The sequence below is a fragment of the Vespula vulgaris genome, chromosome 9 (assembly GCF_905475345.1).
Source record: "Vespula vulgaris chromosome 9, iyVesVulg1.1, whole genome shotgun sequence".
In the NCBI taxonomy this organism is placed as follows: domain Eukaryota; kingdom Metazoa; phylum Arthropoda; class Insecta; order Hymenoptera; family Vespidae; genus Vespula; species Vespula vulgaris.
Window position 1 is genome coordinate 2812854 of NC_066594.1, and position 19724 is coordinate 2832577.

The 19724-nt window shown below is 29.8% G+C and overlaps 2 protein-coding genes across 6 annotated transcripts in view; one reads left to right on the forward strand and one right to left on the reverse strand.

Annotated features, from left to right (window-relative positions):
• Positions 1-19724, forward strand: part of LOC127066128 (unconventional myosin-Ie-like) — a 59960-nt gene that overhangs the window by 20452 nt on the left and 19784 nt on the right. For all 5 annotated transcript variants that reach the window (XM_050999481.1, XM_050999484.1, XM_050999485.1 and 2 more), the window contains exons 6-11: positions 76-253; positions 399-561; positions 682-789; positions 888-1016; positions 1415-1611; positions 1769-1936. In XM_050999481.1, the coding sequence (XP_050855438.1) occupies positions 76-253; positions 399-561; positions 682-789; positions 888-1016; positions 1415-1611; positions 1769-1936 (943 nt within the window). The remainder of the gene's footprint in view (positions 1-75; positions 254-398; positions 562-681; positions 790-887; positions 1017-1414; positions 1612-1768; positions 1937-19724) is intronic.
• LOC127066135 (uncharacterized) lies at positions 2035-18137 on the reverse strand. Its single transcript, XM_050999497.1, has 3 exons — positions 17525-18137; positions 3990-4205; positions 2035-3410 (listed from the first exon to the last, which is right to left on the reverse strand). The coding sequence occupies exons 2-3, from the start codon at positions 4202-4204 to the stop codon at positions 2675-2677; spliced, it is 951 nt and encodes a 316-aa protein (XP_050855454.1). The 5' UTR covers position 4205; positions 17525-18137; the 3' UTR covers positions 2035-2674.

Genomic DNA, 19724 nt, shown 5'->3' on the forward strand with positions numbered 1-19724 from the left:
TATACATAACTATATACGTACATATATATCTTTATTTTTTTAAAAACATTCTCTCTAAATATGTATTGCTTTTAGTGGCGAATCCGGAGCTGGCAAAACCGTAGCAGCTAAGTACATAATGTCATATATAGCCAGGGTCAGTGGAGGTGGTGAAAGGGTACAAAGAGTGAAGGATGTGATCTTGGAGTCGAATCCTCTTTTAGAAGCTTTTGGCAATGCCAAGACGATGCGGAATAATAATAGCAGCAGATTTGTACGTTTCAATCATATTTCTATAAAATTATATATATATATAATTTTTATTACATATGGATATACTTATATGTGGTTATATCTTAAAATATAGCAAAAATTTCGATTCATTTAATCGATTAATCTAATTGATTTTTTATTATCAGGGCAAATATGTGGAGATACAATTCGGTACAGGTGGACAACCTAACGGTGGAAAAATATCAAATTTTTTATTAGAGAAATCGAGAGTTACCTGTCATAATCCTGGAGAAAGAAACTTTCATATATTTTATCAGTTGGTAACCGGTGCCGACTCTCAAATGAAGTGTAAGTAAAAAGAAGATATTAGACGTGATAAGAATTTTTAAGATTTAGTTGGGTTTTTTATTTTATTTATATAATGTAAATCTAAGAATTTACTAAATAACATTATGTTGTGCTTCACAGCTGAATTGGGATTGACTGATCTTGATTATTATCAATATTTAAGTTATGGTGGTAATCATAAAGTAGAAAGCACTAACGATGCTCGTGATCTTCAAGAAACGTTGAAAGGTATTACAAATTTTTTTTCATGAACAATTTCGTTCTCGAATGTTGATAATTTCTTTTGTTTGTTTACTTTTTTTCTATTTCTTTCACTTTTTTTTTAGCTTTGCAAGTTATGGGAATACAAGACAGTGAAGTATTTGATATCTTCAAGCTGGTAGCAGGAATACTTCATGTTGGAAATATTCAATTCATCGAGAAAGGAAACTATTCACAAGTCGCTGATAAGCAGTGTTAGTATTTTAATTAGGTTTCTTTCTACTTTATCGAAGAATAAGATAAAAGAATCAATATTTAAATAATTTGACAATTTCATACTTGAAAATTGAATTCTGCCATATTTAAAAAAATTTGTTACAATTTTTGATAAACAAAATGTTAATGTAACAAATCACGTTTCTAATTTTATATAAAAGATAATGTAAGTTAGTAATTTCATACATTTTTAATTGTTTGAAATGAGTTGAAAATGACATATTAGAAAATTATATGAATTAAATTAAAAATTTAAAGATTTTTTGGAATAATTTAAATCTGCCAAAAATTTTGAGTTCTTTTTTTAATTCCCTGGCATTAAAAAAAAAGACATGACAAATGTTGTATCGTTCTTATCACGTTTTATCGATTTCAGTTCTCGATTTTCCTGCTTACCTTTTTGGAGTCTCTGGGGAACAGTTGTCGCACAAGCTGACGTCGCGTGAATTCGAATCAAAATGGGGAAGTCAGTCTGAAAGCGTCGACGTGACTTTGAATGTCGAACAAGCTCTTTACGCACGTGATGCATTGGCCAAGGACGTTTATACTAGACTTTTCGATCATTTGGTCAAGGTACATAAATATGAATATATTTATACTTAACTATTTTCTTTACTTTTTTGTGTATACTTATTTATTTATTTATTTATCTTCTTTTTTTGCTTGTTTCTTTTCTTTTTTTTTAAAGGATAAAATTTATCATAGATCTTTTTATATTTTTCAATTGTAGAAAGTTAATTCAGCGATGGAAACCAATGCAGATAGTTATGAAATTGGAATATTGGATATTTATGGTTTCGAAATCTTCGAAAAAAATGGTTTCGAACAATTCTGCATCAACTTTGTGAATGAGAAATTGCAACAGATCTTCATAGAACTCACGTTAAAAGCTGAACAGGTAAGTGTCATTTTATCAGACATTATATCGGCATTTTTTATTGCTCGATACTTATACTTTAATAATATATTACTACACATATGATTTTTATTTTATTCTCTCTCTCTCTCTCTTTCTCTTTCTTATATATAATATTAGTTAAATTATATATAATACAAGCCATATATTATCTATTATAAATAACGAATCTGTAAATTTGTTTTGAATACTAATCAAGTATCAGAAAGCTTTGACATTAGCTTGAATTCTTCTTTTGTTTTTGTTCTTTTCCTTTTTATTTCTTTTTTACAAAATACGAAACAACTTATATTTTTCTTTTTTTTTCTTTTCTGCACGAAAATCACAGCTAGTTCCTCGTCGATATAATTTACAAATTTACATTGAATTTTCACAATTTAATTAGAATGGATAATTTGTTCTAACGATCGATGAATAAGATTCATTGAGAAATTTTCAAACGTAAAAATTCCAAATTTATCCCACTGTCACTCGTAATCAAAACATATTGGAAGACAATATATATATATGTATATATATATATATATATATATATATATATATATATATATATACACACACACACACACACATATATATATATATAACAAATCAATCGATCGTGATCATCATTTGGCGTTTCTGCTAATTCCTTAACCCTCAGCTTGAGAGGTCCACAACAACGATTTTCATTAACACTCCTGGACAACAACTTTTCATGGTCTTGGTCCAGGTATCTCGTCAATCTTCGTAGACTTTATAACTTGGTAAAACATCGGTCCTTCTCAATGAATACCTTTGCACAGGTGTAGTTTGAGCCATAAGGAGTTTACTAGGTACTTTGCTAGGCGGTGCTGGAATTTGTTTGGGTAATTCGCTCGATGTAACCATAGAGTTTTCTGTTGTAGACAAGTGTTCAGAACCAAGAGCCCAGGCTCGTTCCTTGATTCCATTAACTTTTGTGTTTTTCAATGAATTCTTCGAATCCTCAAAACCATCGGGATCATGTACAAGTCGATCAAACTTTTTCGGTGGTCTTAGTTTCTTCTCATGTTTCGCTTTCCAATCAGTTTGTCTCTCGAATGGTCTGGTTACTCTTAAATAATCCAATGGACCTTCGCTCAAGGTACTTCTAGGACCTGTCTCTATCTTCCTAAATGTACCACTGTTACCTCTTACGTTAACATATACCTTTGGTTTACCACTTTTCAAATAATACAATTTTTCATCGAGATTGTGTAACTTTGGTGGGCTCAATAATACTCTTTTCTCCGTGTCGTCGTAACCATCCAAACGAAAGTTCGACGATATCCCAATATTTCTTACGCCTAATATGGAGTTCGGTACAACTTCGGGATTTGGATAACTCTCGTTTGAAGATTCTATAGTTTGTTGATTCTTCAAAACAGCATGGACCAATCCTTGAAGATTTTCCGGATCTACATCACCAGCACCCTGGACTTCAATTTCCACCAATCTAGAAAATGAAAAAAAAAAGAAAAAGAAAAAGTCATTATCGTAAAATTAGAATTGTAGCAAACAATGAGATTTCTTTCTTCTCGTGAAACCGTAATAACACGTTTGGACGACTTTTACCGTCTTTGTGAGCAGGGTAACGAGTTAGCCTCGTTTCTGGGACATCCATCATTTAGCAATGAGCTCTCCAAGCTACGAGCGAAAGTGATCTGGCTTGACTACGGTGTGTAATTTCAATACCGATTAAACGAAACGAAACGAAACGAAGGAAGGAAGAAAGAAAGAAAGAAAGAAAGAAAGAAAAAAGGAAGAGATTAAAGAGAGAAATAAGAAGAAGAAAAGAACAAAAAGAGAAAAGAAATAAGAGAAAATAAATCCGTGAAGGGATAATCTAGCCACTCTGTGATTAGGTAATCTCATATATGTATATAGACAATGTATACTAATAATCTTTACTAGTATCGTGTTGTAACAGATTTCACGAGTATGCGTTTGAAAAGAAAAGAAAAGAACAGAACAAGAAACCAAAAAAGAAAAAGAATAGAGAATTCGATAGTTTCACTTGATAGAATTGACTTACCTGTAATTATTGTCCGTATCAGGCCTCTCGACGTTAGTGTTTTGAAAGAAACCATGAACGGATTTACCTCCCTCGTAAATTTTTCGCTCGTTAAAGTCACGATCCTCGTGTATATGATTGGGCGATGATGGTGGTCTTGGTAAAACCATGGCCGATGATGCCAAATCGAAAAGGACCAATAACAGTAAGGTTCCATATTTTTTCTCTGCTTTCATCCTGAAATGACACAAGAATGAGGACTTATTTAAAAGAGAAAAAAAGCAAAAGAAAGAAAAAATCGAACGAAAAAAAGAAACAAATTCTTTTTTTTTTATTTTTTATTTTTTATTTTTATTTCTTTTATTTTATTTATTTATTTCTTTTCCTTTCCTTTCTTTTTAATGTAAATTTTTATTTGAAAAAGACAACTTTTCGTTCTCTAAACTCTTCCGTTTCATTTCGTGAAATAATAATGAAATGGACGAAAGGAACCAGAACGACGATTTCTAAACGGTAAACAAAGATGAAACGAACGACGCGTAACGAGTGTACGTTATAATAAAAACGGCAGTGAAAGTTCAAGAAGCGGTCCGACCGAAACAACCGATATACGATGGCGATTGGCCTCGAGGGAAACGAAATAATCATATTTCTTTTGTTTTCCTTACGTAAGGCACATGCCTTGGGGTGCGTCATAAGAAAAGAAAATCATTCGATTTTAATCAAAACTATTAAAAATATTCCTTAATATTTAAATTGCATTCGCCTATAATTGATAAATCCATTGATCTCAGTCATACAATTATTTTTAATATATACGGGATTTCATTTTAAACGATATAGTCAAATATGTCCGATCTTATTCTAAATCGCAATAATGCGATTAATTTTCTGATAATATCAATATTTTTTTTTTGTTTCATTCATCTATTTGCATATTTTTTTTCTTGTTTCATTCATTCTATTTGCATATTTTTTTTCATATGTTTCTAAAGTACGATGGCCTTCAGTAGTCATAAAGAATATTATTGCGATTGAACAGTTTGTTAAACTTCGGTGCAGTATAACTCGATGAAATATTAATGAAGAGATGTACTGCAGGTACTCGTTGGTATTGATATTCTCTATAACTTTTGTCCGGATTAAAATATCGATTTCTATTTGAAAAAAATTGTTATGACGTTCGTACCTTGCTAACAGCGTACTTTTGCAATACATATTACATTTTCCTCGTAAAATTTAGCAATTGTAAATGAGATGAGAATTAGTCACAATTATATATACATATTTTTCTTGTTTTTTTTCCTGCAAACTATTTTTATAATTTTTTTTCATACGATATACATATATAATATTTCTTTGTCCTTTATACATGTTTACAAAATTTTATATACATTTACTATATATATATACATAACAAAAAAGCAGAAATAGAAATCAAAAAAACACATTTGTCATAAAAACAATCCGCGCTTACGCAAGATTTCAACAAATTAATATAATGAATGTAGCAACGTGACAATACTACGCGAGAATCAAAAGTATCTTTAAACGATCTTAAAATAAGGCAATCAATCAAATTGTATATATTAAACAAAGGATAAAGTAAGATATAGTAAATAAATTTATTGTGACTCTGATTTTACAAAAAAAAAAAAAAAAAGAAAAGAAAAAACATATCTCGAATTATAATCAGGAGTAATTCAGTGATGAACGACATTTGTTCTACGGTGGTTCGAAATTGAAAATCTGACGTACTGAACGCGATATTAAATATTTAATATATTAATCTTCTACCCTTGGCTCTGTTTCTCATAATATTTAAGTATTTCAATATTATCGAGATTACTATCTTGAGAAAACTTTTTTAGTCTTTCCTCATTATCTATTTTTGGTAATTTTTTACTTTTTTTTTTATTCTTTCTCGTTAAATTTTTTATATTTCATCTAATGAACTACGTAACGCTTTTGCTGCGGTCCGCGAGCTGTTCATCACTGTTAATTAATAATTAACACGATAAGCGATAAATCGAATCATATTTTTTACTACGTAACTCCAAGTCATTAGATTGATTGATTCGGGTTAGTTAAAAACATACATATGTAGACATCTACGATATATGCCGAGATCTATACCAATATATTTTCTCAAGAAGCATCATAGACATGTCCGCATACGTGATCGTGCAAGTAAATCACTCGGACGTCGTTAGAGAAGAAAGCTTTCGTTCATTCGTTCGTTCGTTCGTTCGTTCGTTCGTTCTACATAACACAAAAGCCAAGCGAGACGCGTTATTTATCGATGTTAAGAAAAGTTGAAGAAGGAAACCAATAGCGTTTTGAATCAACTATCGTTCAACATCGTGATGACTTTCTCACAGGTATGCAAAGATGAAGGTGAAGTCTTCTTGCAAATCGTAACGACGGAACACCGTTCCATTATTTTCCCGCTGTTCCTTCGACAAAGTAACGGGAGTTTCCTCCTTTCCCGGCTCTGAAGGTGCGATAGAGAAGAACAACTCTATCTTCTCCTCTCTCTCTTTCTCCCTCTTTTTACCCTTCTTTGTCTTTCTTTCTTCTCTGTCTATCTATCTTTCTTTCTTTATTTCTCTCTACTACTCTGGTTCTCTTTATCTTTTTCTATTACTCTATCACTCTGTCTTTCTCTTTCTTTTTATTATTCTATCTCTCTTTCTCTCTCTCTCTTTCTCTATTACTTTGTTTCTTTCTCTTTTTCTATTACTGTTTCACTCTATCTGTTTTTTTACTCCTGTTCTTTTACTCTTTCTCTTTTTCCATATCATTTTATCTTCTCTCTTTTTATTAATCTCTATCTTTCGAAAGCATACAATATTTTTTTCTTTTACATATATCACATATGTATGTATATCTATATCTATAATATATGTAGAAGATATATATATTTTTTTCTTCTCTCATATGTATGTACCGTTTCTCTTTCTCCCTTTCTTTCTTTCTCTTTCGTGGGTGTGGTTTTCGCCAAACGACGATGGTTGTGTGTCGGCGTAGTTGCTGAGGAAACAGGTTCTCTTAAAAAGTGCAAGTGCATTCGTTGCCCTGGTGAACGTACTCAGCTCTCTACCGCGAACAACACCGATATATCCACGTGCCCGACCTGTCAGACTGACCGACTCTACTCTACTCGACTCCGACTCCATTCCACTTCCGTTCTCCATATATTTAAAAGTCTCATTGTCTTTATTATTACATCTATTTCTCAATTTTATATATATATATACACACACACACATATATATACGTAATATATATTTATCTATATGATATTTTGGCATTAGTATGTATTTGTCGTAAGTTCTTTTTCTACTCGTTTCGTCATTTAATTATATGTAGGGTAATCTTAAGAGAGAGAGAGAGAGAGAGAGAGAGAGAGAGAGAGAGAGAGAGAGAGAGAGAGAGAGAACGAGAGAAAAGTTAATCCAATCGAAGATATTTGGAACACTCTATATAGTTTAATCCTTTGGTTTAGCAAGCAAATGCTTTTAGTACAAGTTTCATTTAAAGTATGGAGTACTTTTCTTTTATACAGTGGCTCTCAACCGTACTGTTTACTGACACTTATTGATTATTATTTCGTTTGTATAAACAAATAAGAAAAACTAGATTCATAAATTTCATCATAAAATCATTACAAATCTTCGATTTGAAACAAGCTCAAAGGAAAGAGAGCTCGATCCAGTATAGATTATCTTTCGTCATTTTATTTTCATAAATCGTAATTCACGTAAAATACATGATCCTCTTTTTTTATTTTCTTTTTTTATTCAACAATATTCACAAACATCACTCCGATGGTAGAATGATGGTAGAAGTTGTTGTTATTATTATTATTATTATTATTAGTAGTAGTAGTAGTAGTAGTATATAGTAATAGTGTAGTAGTAATAGTAGTCGTAGTAGTAGTACTCATAGTAAAAAAGAACAAGAGGTTTACTTGAAATCAACTCATAACGAGAGAACATGATGGGTAATTAGATAAATACAATAGGAAAGTTATTTACCGTGGGATTTTTTTCTCATTGCTAGTACACTTTACAAATTCTTCTTACTCGTCACGTCTTACGATCAGATCCTCGTAAATATTCATTTATTATACCAATTTCTCTCGTACCGTCTTCTTGAAATAAATAAAAGGTAAAGAAAAAAAAAATAGAAATAAAGAGGAAATAAAAAAGAAAAAAAGAAGAATAAGAAAAAAATAAACGATTATTCCCGAAGAAGAAAATATTCCTCATTTATCTGTGTGAAAGTCGAATGATCATTGAAGGAACACTCCTTGCGGTCGAGTTGGCTAAATCGAAATCGTGCTTTTTAACGTCGATCATTTTCTTTCTACAATAAAATTAAACGAACGATCTCATACTTCCGTATTTTGTGTATTCCTTCTTCTAATCCTCAAATCAAATTTTTCCTTTTAAAAAGTTTCATTAAATACAAATTATAATCAAGATCATTCGCGATTGATACGAGTATCAATACAAAACAGAAGCATATTCATATATTTCCTACGTTTTATAAACTTATAAGTTAAAGAAAGAAGAAAAATATTAATTTCAAGCAGGAACCAATACATTCACTTTCATAAAATTCTTAAAAAATAGAACGAAGAGAGAGAGAGGGAGAGAGAGAGAAAGAAAGAAAAAAAGAAAAAGTATCAATTAAAGTAGCACCGAGTTCATTCACACTTTCTTCCTTTCATAAAATTGAAAAAAAAGAAAGAAAGAAAAGAAAAAAAAGAGAAAGAAAGAAAGCAAAAATGGTAAGGAAGGGAGTGTTAAACTTATGTAGGAAGTAAATGATTCGATAAGAGATAATAATCGGAACGAGAGAATACTAATTTACTCAGTTAATTATTAGAACCTCCCTCGTAGAAGAGATATTTAACTGGGTGATACGGAACTCGAGATACGATTAAATTCACGCCTCGAGGAAAGTGAGAGTGGTCAAGGCCCGAAGGGGCCCTGTTTATATATATACTCGTACGTCTCTCTTTCTCACTCTTCCTACCTCCGTTACTCTCTCTCCCCTCCTTTTCTCACACTGATCACACTCGCTTCAACGTACCAGAAAGTACCTATAGAAAGACGCTGATATAAATACTAATAACTAAGGAGTATATGTTTGTAATCATTACGTTTTTCTTATCTCTTTTCATTCATATCTTTTGTTTGTTTCATACCGTTTGAGATAATTGTGTAGGAGAAATTTATCTAATATTTATAATTGAACTTTTAAAATTATATTTAAAATAAATATGGATATTTTTAAAGAGTGTAATATTATATAATATGAAAATCTAATAATGATGATAATAATAATAATAATATATATATATATAAATTACAAATTTTTCAATAATAGAAAATTATACTATATAATATAAATAATATAATATTATGTTTATACATAATATTACATATATGCATGTAAGATACATTATATAAATAATATATATAATATATAAGAATCGAAAATTTGTAATTTATAAAAGATTCAATTCTTTTTTATCGAAACATATAAATAAGATATATTCGTGATACAAAGTTTAAATGGTTCAACATGTATTATTATACAAAAATGTTTATATAACAATATTATTCATAGTAAAAAAAACATCTAATCGGACAAAATTAAAATCTCTCGATAGAATGAAACGAAAAAAGATCTTTTTAATCGGCTTCGGTTCGATATTATCGAATTGGCCTCCTTTCGATTAACGTGTGTATTGATAACAAGTATGATTTCAATGACTCGACGAAGCTTTCGCAGTCATTAAACGATTCCATACAATTGCGTAGTGACTTGCTACGAGTATCTCGAACGTAGAATCACTCACGATTGCACAAACGAGATCGTAGATCGTAAGATCTCGATATTTCCTTGACGGCACTTGTCTAGAGAAGTCAATTATCTACGCGCCTCTCTATAAGCAGGATTATTTTCAAAGAAATTCATTCAGTTCATTTATAACAATAATCCCACTTACTTAAAATATTATTAGTTTCTTTTCATTCAAAAAGTCATTCATTTTCATTTGAAAAGTTATTTCATCTAAAAGAAATAAATCAATATTTTCAATAACAAAAATCACTTATTAAAAAAAGTATATATATATATTTTCTCAAAAATAAATTTAAATTATTTACTATATTTTTTAAATTAAATTTTCTATCTTTTACTTACGATATTAAAAAAAAGAGAGAAATAAATTACATATGTGTAATATAATATAATCTCCACATATATAATTATACATATATGTAAGAAACATAATATATACCATATATATTATATATGTCATTTATTCTTTCTCTCTCTCTTTCTTTCTATATGTATATATATATATATATATATATATATATATATATATATATAATTATTCATATATATATTTTTATATGCATTTAAACGTAATCGTACGTTGACATATTATGTGTATAATGCACATATGTAACAGGCATAATAGATACATATACACGAAATAAATAATACTCTTTTTAAACATTATTATACGATTACGTAATTTCTCGATCATCATTCAAGTCAGTCATCGGAACGTGACGTTAGAGTCGTATTGTTTCCCCATTCGATATTCTCAGCGAATTTATTGCAAACTATTATTACATACCCCTTATCATTGTCTCACCCCTTACATCATGGTTTCACCGATTTTCTTCCTTATCGTGTCTATTCTATAGATAATGATACTTTCACAAGAACGTTAAGGCGCGGTCGGTTACGTGTGCTCGCACACGTTTCGCTTCGCCTTCTCTTGCCAAGGAAAGTACATGTGTACATGGATATATATATGTGTTTATATATATATATATATGTGTGTGTATGTGTGTGTGTGCATGTGTGTACACGTATGTGTTTATCCACAAAGAACGGAATTTTCAATGAAACTATCGCAAGACATACTATGATTTCATTCCCTCGAGCATGATCGTAAGTCAACCTATCGCAATTAAAATTCTGATCCATTTTGTCTTCCGACGTCTTATGCGTTCACGATTATGAAACCGTAACGTTTGATCAAGATTTTATTATTATTATTATTATTATTATTATTATTATTATTATTATTATTATTATTATTATTATTATTATTATTATTATTATTATTATGATCATCATCATCATCATCATCATCATCATCATCATCATCGTTATTATTATATTTATTGATAAGTTTCTTTTATATATATATACATATATATTGCTCATATTTACTGTTCTACTTGTTCGAAAATATAAAGAACTTAAAAAGAATTTACTCCAAAAAAAAATGAATGAAAACAATTTAAATGGCATGGGAATAATATCATCATCATCCTTTTTCTGCTACTTCTCTTTCTCAAATTAAAAATTAATTGGCAATCGAGAAAAAAATATAATAAAGCAATTATTAATTTTGTTTTATTTTTTTTTCTTTTTTTTTCATACTTGTCTAATTTTCACATATAGAATTAGAAATTAATTAAATAAAGAATAAAAAGGAGTTAATCATTTTGTCCTTAATTTTCTCTTTTTTTTTGTCGGTCGCCAATTTTTCTTTCTCTAATTAAAAACCAATTAGATAGAGCAACGCTGTAATAATAATTTCGTCGTTATATCCTTAAATGTCTTATTTTCTTTTTCGCTTATCTCTATTTTTCTTCCTCGAATTAAAAAATAATTATAAAAGAATAAAAAAATAATAATCTTACCGTCATTCTCACGTATTTTTTGTATATTATGTTTTTCCTCTTATCCACTCTTCTTTCTCAAATTAAAAATGATAGAAATAGAGAAAAAAAGAGGAAATAAAAAATTCCATTATCATTCTAACGTATTTTATCCCTTTTTTTTCTTATTTCTAAGTATACATTAAATATTAGTTGGACAAAAAATAAGAACAGGAGTACGATTGCTTTTTAAAGTCACTTGAAAACTTTTGGCCTATCCCCGGTACTTCCTATTATATTATTATATCATTTATTTCGCTCTTTTATCGATTCTTCCTTTTTCCAATTAAAAATTAATTAGATTAAAAAAAGGCACAAAAAGAAGTACTATAAGAAAGTGTTAAGCAGGTGCATGATGTTATCAAAAGATGGAAAGGAAAACATCGTATTTTTATAAGCAACCATGCGTTCGACAGTTGCACGCTTCTGCTTTCTATCTATCACGAGAAAATCAAATGCTTTCGATCTTTGAATAAAAGGCACGTATAGTATATCATGAGGTTATCTAGTTAAAAGATACCTCTCCCGATTCCATTTATCGTTTCGTATAGTTTCACACGGTTCCACGTTCAATTCATTGCGAAATACGTAAGGAAACCACAACCAGTTTTCACATACCGTACCTTTTCGTATCTTAAAAAAAAAAGAAGAAATAGAAATGAAAAAGACAAAAAAGAAACAAATAGACGAAAAAAATAAACCGGCTCTTTCACAACTGTTCTAAATAGATTCTGCTACGCATTATATTATAAAATATTTTAAACGGATATATTATTATTATTTTCAAATTAGAGAGAAAAGTAATACATCACGTTTAATAATGTGATATATCTTATACGTATATATGTATATATGATTCAAAAATAAATTAATTTATTAATTTTATTAAAAAAATATAATAATAATATTAATAATAATAATAAGCAGATTAACTTTGAAGGTTTAATCAATTGTTTTCTTTATAAATTCTAGCGTGAAAATGATTAATTAACAAAATTGAAAAGGAAAAAGAAGTGTTTTTTTTATTATATATATTTTTTTCTCAACAATAGTAAAGATAACAATTGCAAAAAATAATAAAATATCTAAATATGCACGTTAATGAGATAATATCGACGAAACATTTCAACTTTCCCTTCTCGCGTTCTTCTACTTACACGTTGAACAGTTCCAACGAATGTAAGTTAAGTCAGTTGTACGATTCGTTCTACGAGATCACGATTATGCACATTGCACATATATATACATATATAGAAAAAAAAGAATATATATATAACGTATATATATATGTATGTGTGTGCATATCATAAATAGTATGCAGTGTTCTTATTTCTGTGGAAACTAGCGAGTCCAATCGAGCGGAATCAAGAAACTGATTGTAATCGCTTAAGACACGATATATTAAAGAACCTTGAGACCATTTTATGTGCCAATGTATATGAGCAAATCAATTTAAATCTCATTAATGTTCCACTTCGTGGTTGTATGACCGACGGATTTTTTCTAATCGCTATTCTTGAAATGAAAAAAAAAAGGAATAAAAAGAGAAAAAGAATTTTACATTGCATTTTTTACATTTCGATTATGCATCTTTAAAATTAGTTCACCAAAAGGACGTACGAATGTATGATATATGTTTTACATATATACATACGTATATTACAAATTTTAATAAATGTAAAATATTCTTTTTTTCTCTCTTCCTCTCTCTATCGAATGTCAAAATCTTACATGAAATATCATGACTGATTATACATTTAACATGCACTTTTATGAGCGATTAGATAATCTAATCCACAATCTCGAATCAAAGAGAGTTTCTTAGCTCCAGGAAGCATGATCTTCTTAAGAAGAGAGCGATTACAATTCGAGTGACAGCTTATGATTATGAAAGAGTTGATTCACGAACACATACATAGCCGCAAACACATACTTATACATATATATACATATACATGCGCAACATACTGAACGAATAACTTTCAAATCTGATATACTTTCTAGATTAACAGACGTGACTTTACCTTTCTCCGTGGTCACGTAAACTTGTCTTAAACAAAGATAAGAATAGAAATAAACAACAAAATATTAATAAATAGATGATAATAATAATATAATAAAAAGAAGTGATACAATGCAGTATGAAAAAGAGAACGCAAGGTAATCATACGAAAGTCCTTTACAGAGCAAGGATTATTAAGTAGAGTGCTAATAGACAACGTTATGCTAACATTCCAATGTATACTTTAGATAATAAAGTATCTCTTCGAAATACATCGAAATATGGCATAACGATTACGTAACATCACGATTTTGTTACTCATCTACGAATCGTTCTTTCGCATATATGCATATATATTCTTACGTAAAATGTGTTTATTACGAAAATCGGAGAAAATCTTTCGTATTTATCGATATGAACTTTCAACCTATGAACGAATGTAATCAGAAATTATTTTATGTGCACGATCAAACATTTCGTTCAATCAGTGAATAAGTGCATACACTTATATGTCTATCTATAATTAAAAATACAATTCTTAAATCAATTTAAAAAAATTATGTGATCATATAAAAAAGTTGAATGTATGTCTGTGCGTGTGAGTATTAATTAGATTAAAATTAAAAAATAATATATAAAAAAGGAAAAAAGAAAAAGTTAGAAATATTAAAAAATATAAAAATATTGAAATATTACAATTTGGAAAATATTAAAAGCAAGAGGAAAAAGATATCATAATTATCGTTTAGATACGACTTTCAAAAAATTAATCAGTATAAATAACAAAACATATTATACAAATGATTTGAAGGATAAAACCGATGTTCGAGTTTTCTATCGAACGTAAATGGAGTATAAAATTGCAAAGACCCACTTTCGATGGTCCGTCACGTTATAGCACAAGAAAATTCACGGTTCCAATGAGGATGAAGAATTCTCTCACGGTCGTTTTATCTTCTCGAACGTTATTCGTCTCTCGAGCGATTCTAAGCGCATACGACGTTCTAAGTTAATCCTTAGAACGTCGTAAAAACTTATGTTTTATATTCCTCTCTTCCTGTCTTTCTCTTTATCTGTCTGTCTCTTTCTTTTCTCTTCTCTCTTTTTCTCTCTTTTTAGTATTCTTTCTCTTTCATTTCTTTACGAACTGCATCCATTATATTATCATTCCGATAATAACTAAGTGTAAAGTCAAGCGTGTCAGGTGTACAAAATCGTCATAAGCGCTTTCAATGTGCATTATTTCTTTAAGTTATACGACTATATAATATCGAAAGACTCCTCATGTATCTGATTATTATTCGACAACATATTATCAATTATAATACATTCTATGAAAAAAGGTAAATCTAAGATACATTTCAGACGGAGCTAATCATTATGAAAGTAGCTTTATCCGCATTCTAATACTATAAGAAGTCATTAAAAAAAAGAGAAAAAAAAGAAAACAATAAGATAAAAAAGACATATTGATCGGATCAAAAGATTTAATATATTTAAGTAGAACATATTTATCTATGAAAATATTTTGCGATATCAAAATATGTTAATGAACGATTTAATTTAGTAAAAAGGAAATGAAAAGATAAAAAAGAAATAAAACAAATTAAAAATTGATCATACTGTTTATAGAAAAATAATTGAATAAATGCATTCAATTGAAATAAATTTATTTATGAAAAACCTTGTAATATCGACGAGTTAATATTTATTTAAAATAAAAAATAAATAAATAAATGAGTAATAAAAGAAATATAGTTATTACTAATAATAATTATTATTACAATTAATGAGGTTAATTACATTACAAAGATTAATCAGGAACGTGCACGCACGCCCAGATTTTTATTGAAATCCGTGCGATCGAGTGTAGAAAACAGAAGAACAATACTATTTCTATTGAATTAATCATTTTAAGTAGTAACTCGAGACTAAGTTTTCGGTATAGAGTAAAGAATTTTCTCGTCCTCGTTTTTCCACGAAGTAGCGCGTAATTTCACGTTCTCTCTCGCACGAACGAAACCAGAACGATCGTATAAACAGGCGAAATCTCGAGTTAACGAGTATGATTGCATATAGGTATGTGTCTGTACATACGTGCGTACCCACACATACAAATATGGTGTATACTCGCTTGTTGAACTTATGTCATCTCTTGGAAAAGTCAGACGGCGAATTCGATGTTCGAAACGCTTTTTAAATTTCACAAATGTGTGTGCGTGTCTATGTGCGCACTGTACCGCGTGTGCACTTTCATGCATGTGTGTGTAAACATGTTCGACGACTCTAAGGACTAATTTTGTACCGAATTATACACCACGTATATATTACACCGCATGACGCAATCGCAGCAAATTTACATGAGCTTGATGATGTGTATATATGTGTGTAATAGTGTGTGTTAGAAGTAACATAATTTCGTATATACATGATACGTAGTGTAACTTTATGCATGTAGGTATATCGAGTGAATCGTTCGAAGAAAAATTATATGTTCACTTCCTTTTCTCTCTCTTTCTCTCTCTCTTTCTCTCTCTCTCTCTCTGTCTCTGTCTCCCTCTTCTTTTTTCTTGTTATATATGTCCATATTATACTATACTACTTTGTCTTGGTAATAGCCATCCGTGAAAATTAATAGCGCGTTACGGAAACTAGCGTTAATTAAAAAAAAAAAAAAAGAAAAAAGAAAAAAATATACCGTTCGCGAGTCGACGAGGTCGAACGACGATTATTAAAGACACGATTTGAAAATAATAGAACTGATGCATCACCTCAATTATTACGATAAATATATTCGTTTGTACGTACTATTGATATTAAATAGATATCGGATTAAGTAATTAGATTTTTGTTTTCATGAAATAATGTCGAAATTTAAACTTATGGATATATGTGTTATAAAAATTAATAATAATATTTAATTAATATTAATATTTAATTAATAATGTACCCTACAATTAATTAATCTAAATACGTGTGAGTTGTCTTCTAAAAATTGTTTAATAATAATAATAATGATTATAATAATAATAAGTAAAAGAAAAATAGCTCACATCGTCAAGTTTATGAACGCGTGCGCACATTCGCCTAACGACTTCCTACGTCTCGGCGCGAAATTCGCTTTGTCTTCGTAATAAAAAAGCGTGAATACTTAATATCTGGGCTAATGATTATTACATATGTGTGTGTAAGTATAAAAATGATTGTACACCTTGTGTGCTAACTATTTGTCTATTCTTCTTTTATATTCCTTTCTTTCTGATCGAGTTATTCCATAATTATGGATCAGCGATTGATACGATATCTCGAAGAAAACTTACAGAACTTTTTTTTAATCGTTTCATACTTCATGTGGTATTCCTCTTGGAGATATAATTAAAATGAAATAAAATTAAAATTGTTATATACTTTATAAAAGATTCTATAGAAAAGTGAACGTCATATTTAAATATTTCTTCTTTTTCAAAAGTAAACTTGTTATAAACGATGTCAAAAAAAGGAAATTAAAAAAAATTGGAACTATTAGTTACTACTTTACAACAAAGTGGGCATAATTTTTTGACATTTTTTTCTAAACGATAAACATAATCAATTAGAAAAGAAAAGAAAAAAAAATAAGAAATTTACAATTGTTATATATAGATACAATTATGAAAAAGTATTTGTATATAATTTCTGAGTGTATATTTTTTCTCAAATCATATTGTTCGCAACTATTCGAAATACTAACTTTCTTTAAAAAATAATAAAAAGATAAACGAAAAAAAGAAAAGATTTCAAAAACTTACCTGACGTGAGAGAAGACGAAGACGAATAGAAAGACGAAAAAGAAGGAAAGAAATCGTCGGTGTCAACGAAGTCTTCGTAGATCATAGATCGAGATGCAAACACGATCCAGGCGGATCGATCTCGCGGACTCGAAGCTTGCGGTTGTCTGCGGTCGATCGTGAAAACTGGTTCACTCGTTCGCTTCGATCTTCCTAACTCGTACAGGATCGTAGGATTTAATCGATACTTTGTTCGATATATCGATATATACACATATATGGATATATATCGATCGATCGATCGATCGATATAAACAAACTCAAACTCATTCGATCTTACTCTTAATTAATTTCTCGGTTTCTTTTTTTAATTATTCTTTTTCTTATTGCGAAATAGAAAATAACAAGGAAGACAAAGAAACAAACGGGAAATGTAGAATAAAAATAAGAAAAAGAAAAAAAGATGAGGTTTCTTTTTATCCTAGGATAAAAGATCCCTTTGAAAATATGACGCACGCGTTCTAGGATAAACGATTTCCCGCCTCCGCTTCTCGAGATCCTTACGATAGACACGAACGAGACAGGAACACGCGCGTCGAACGCGCCGGTTCTCTTTGCACTGCGGCCAAGGATCGAGGCGAAGGTAATGAAATAGTCGGCCGAACCGACCACCGACCGTCTCTCTCTCTCTCTCTCTCTCTCTCTCTCTCTCTCTTCCTCTCTTTCTCTCTGTCTTTCTCTCTCTTACTCATTCGCTTCGTGTCTGACTCGAGCGCGTTCTCCACTTCCCATCTACTGTGTTTCTTTCTCTTTCTCTCTCGCGCTCTCTCTTTCTCTTTCTATCTATCTATGTATCCATCCATCTTTCTCTTTCTCTCTATTTCTCGTCCTAAGCCTGCGCCACCATACCAACATTTTCTTCCACTTCCTTACTCTTGTCTCTCTTTATTCGTTTTATCATCCTACCTCCCTCTCTCCTTGCCTCCCTTCCTCCCTTCCTTTGCCCTCCGCATTGTTTCATACTCGTGTTTATTATTATACTTTGACTTACCCTCACGTAGGACTCTATCTTTCGCTTTTATCATCTCAGCCTCGAGAAACCTCGATAATTGATCGTCCAGAAGGAATTTAAGGTCACTTTTAATAAGTTTTTAAATAATTTTTAATGCCAAATCAAATTGCAACAAATTTATGTATCGTTCATTTTGATATCTTTCATAATTAATATCTGTCGCTTAATAGCACAGTGGAATAGATTAATTATATTCTTTTCCTCATTTTGCATATTGGTTTTTATTAAGATTTTATATTTTTATTAGGAACTATACTGCGAATCTTTTAAACGTCACAAAAAAACGTTGTTAAAACATTATAAAGGAAGTTTGTAAAAATGAGCCTCCATTACATTCAACATATTAAATTAGAATATAAAAAAAAAAAAAGAAAAGAAAAGAAAGAAGAAGAAAAAGAAAATATAAACGAACGTTCCTTTAATGTTTTCATGTATGGTTTTTTCATCGTTATCAATGAATACAAATAATGAAGAAAAGAAAAGGAAAAGGTGCGAAATATTAGGAGAGAACGAAACAGTATTTTTTTTATCCGATTCTTATCTTTTCTTTTATGTTTTTTTCTTTTTTATTGTTTTTTTTTCTTTTTAGTTTGTTTTTCCTAGGATCAATAAAGCCACGTCGACGACGAACTTCATCGTTTTCCTTCAAACATCGACGCGTCACTTATTATTTCAGCTTTCCTTTTATTCACTTTCGACCAGCCATTCTGTTTTCTCTTCTCATTTTTCTCTTTCCTTCCTTCCTTCCTTCCTTCCTTCCTTTCTATCTTTCTTTCTTTCTTTTAATATCTCTTATTCTTTTTTCATTTGCAGTTAATGCAGTTAGTCTATACATCTATATCTTCTAGCTTAGTCTATCATAAATCAATTACATATGTTATGTTTCTATATATGTGTATGTGTGAATAAATGATTCTATCCATTGTACGGCAGAAACAATGTAATCTATTAAACAGAATGATTCATTGTCGAACGATAATAGTTATTAACGCGATCATTTTTTACATTGTAACATTCTGTAGATTTTTCGATTTTATTTATTATTGAAAAAATTCTTTTATTATTATATGTTGCAACATTTAATCAATTTTTGAAAATATTTGGTTAAATATCTAAAATTTGGAATATTTCAGTCGTTATAAATAGATA

What these genes read in the sequence shown, in the direction of transcription:
- LOC127066135 (XM_050999497.1), bottom strand. Translation starts at nt 4,204, where the DNA reads ATGAAAGCAGAGAAAAAATATGGAACCTTACTGTTATTGGTCCTTTTC. An exon ending in GATACGGACAATAATTACAG is followed by an intron (nt 3,411 to 3,989) that starts GTAAGTCAATTC and finishes TTCATTTTCTAG; the next exon opens with ATTGGTGGAAATTGAAGTCC.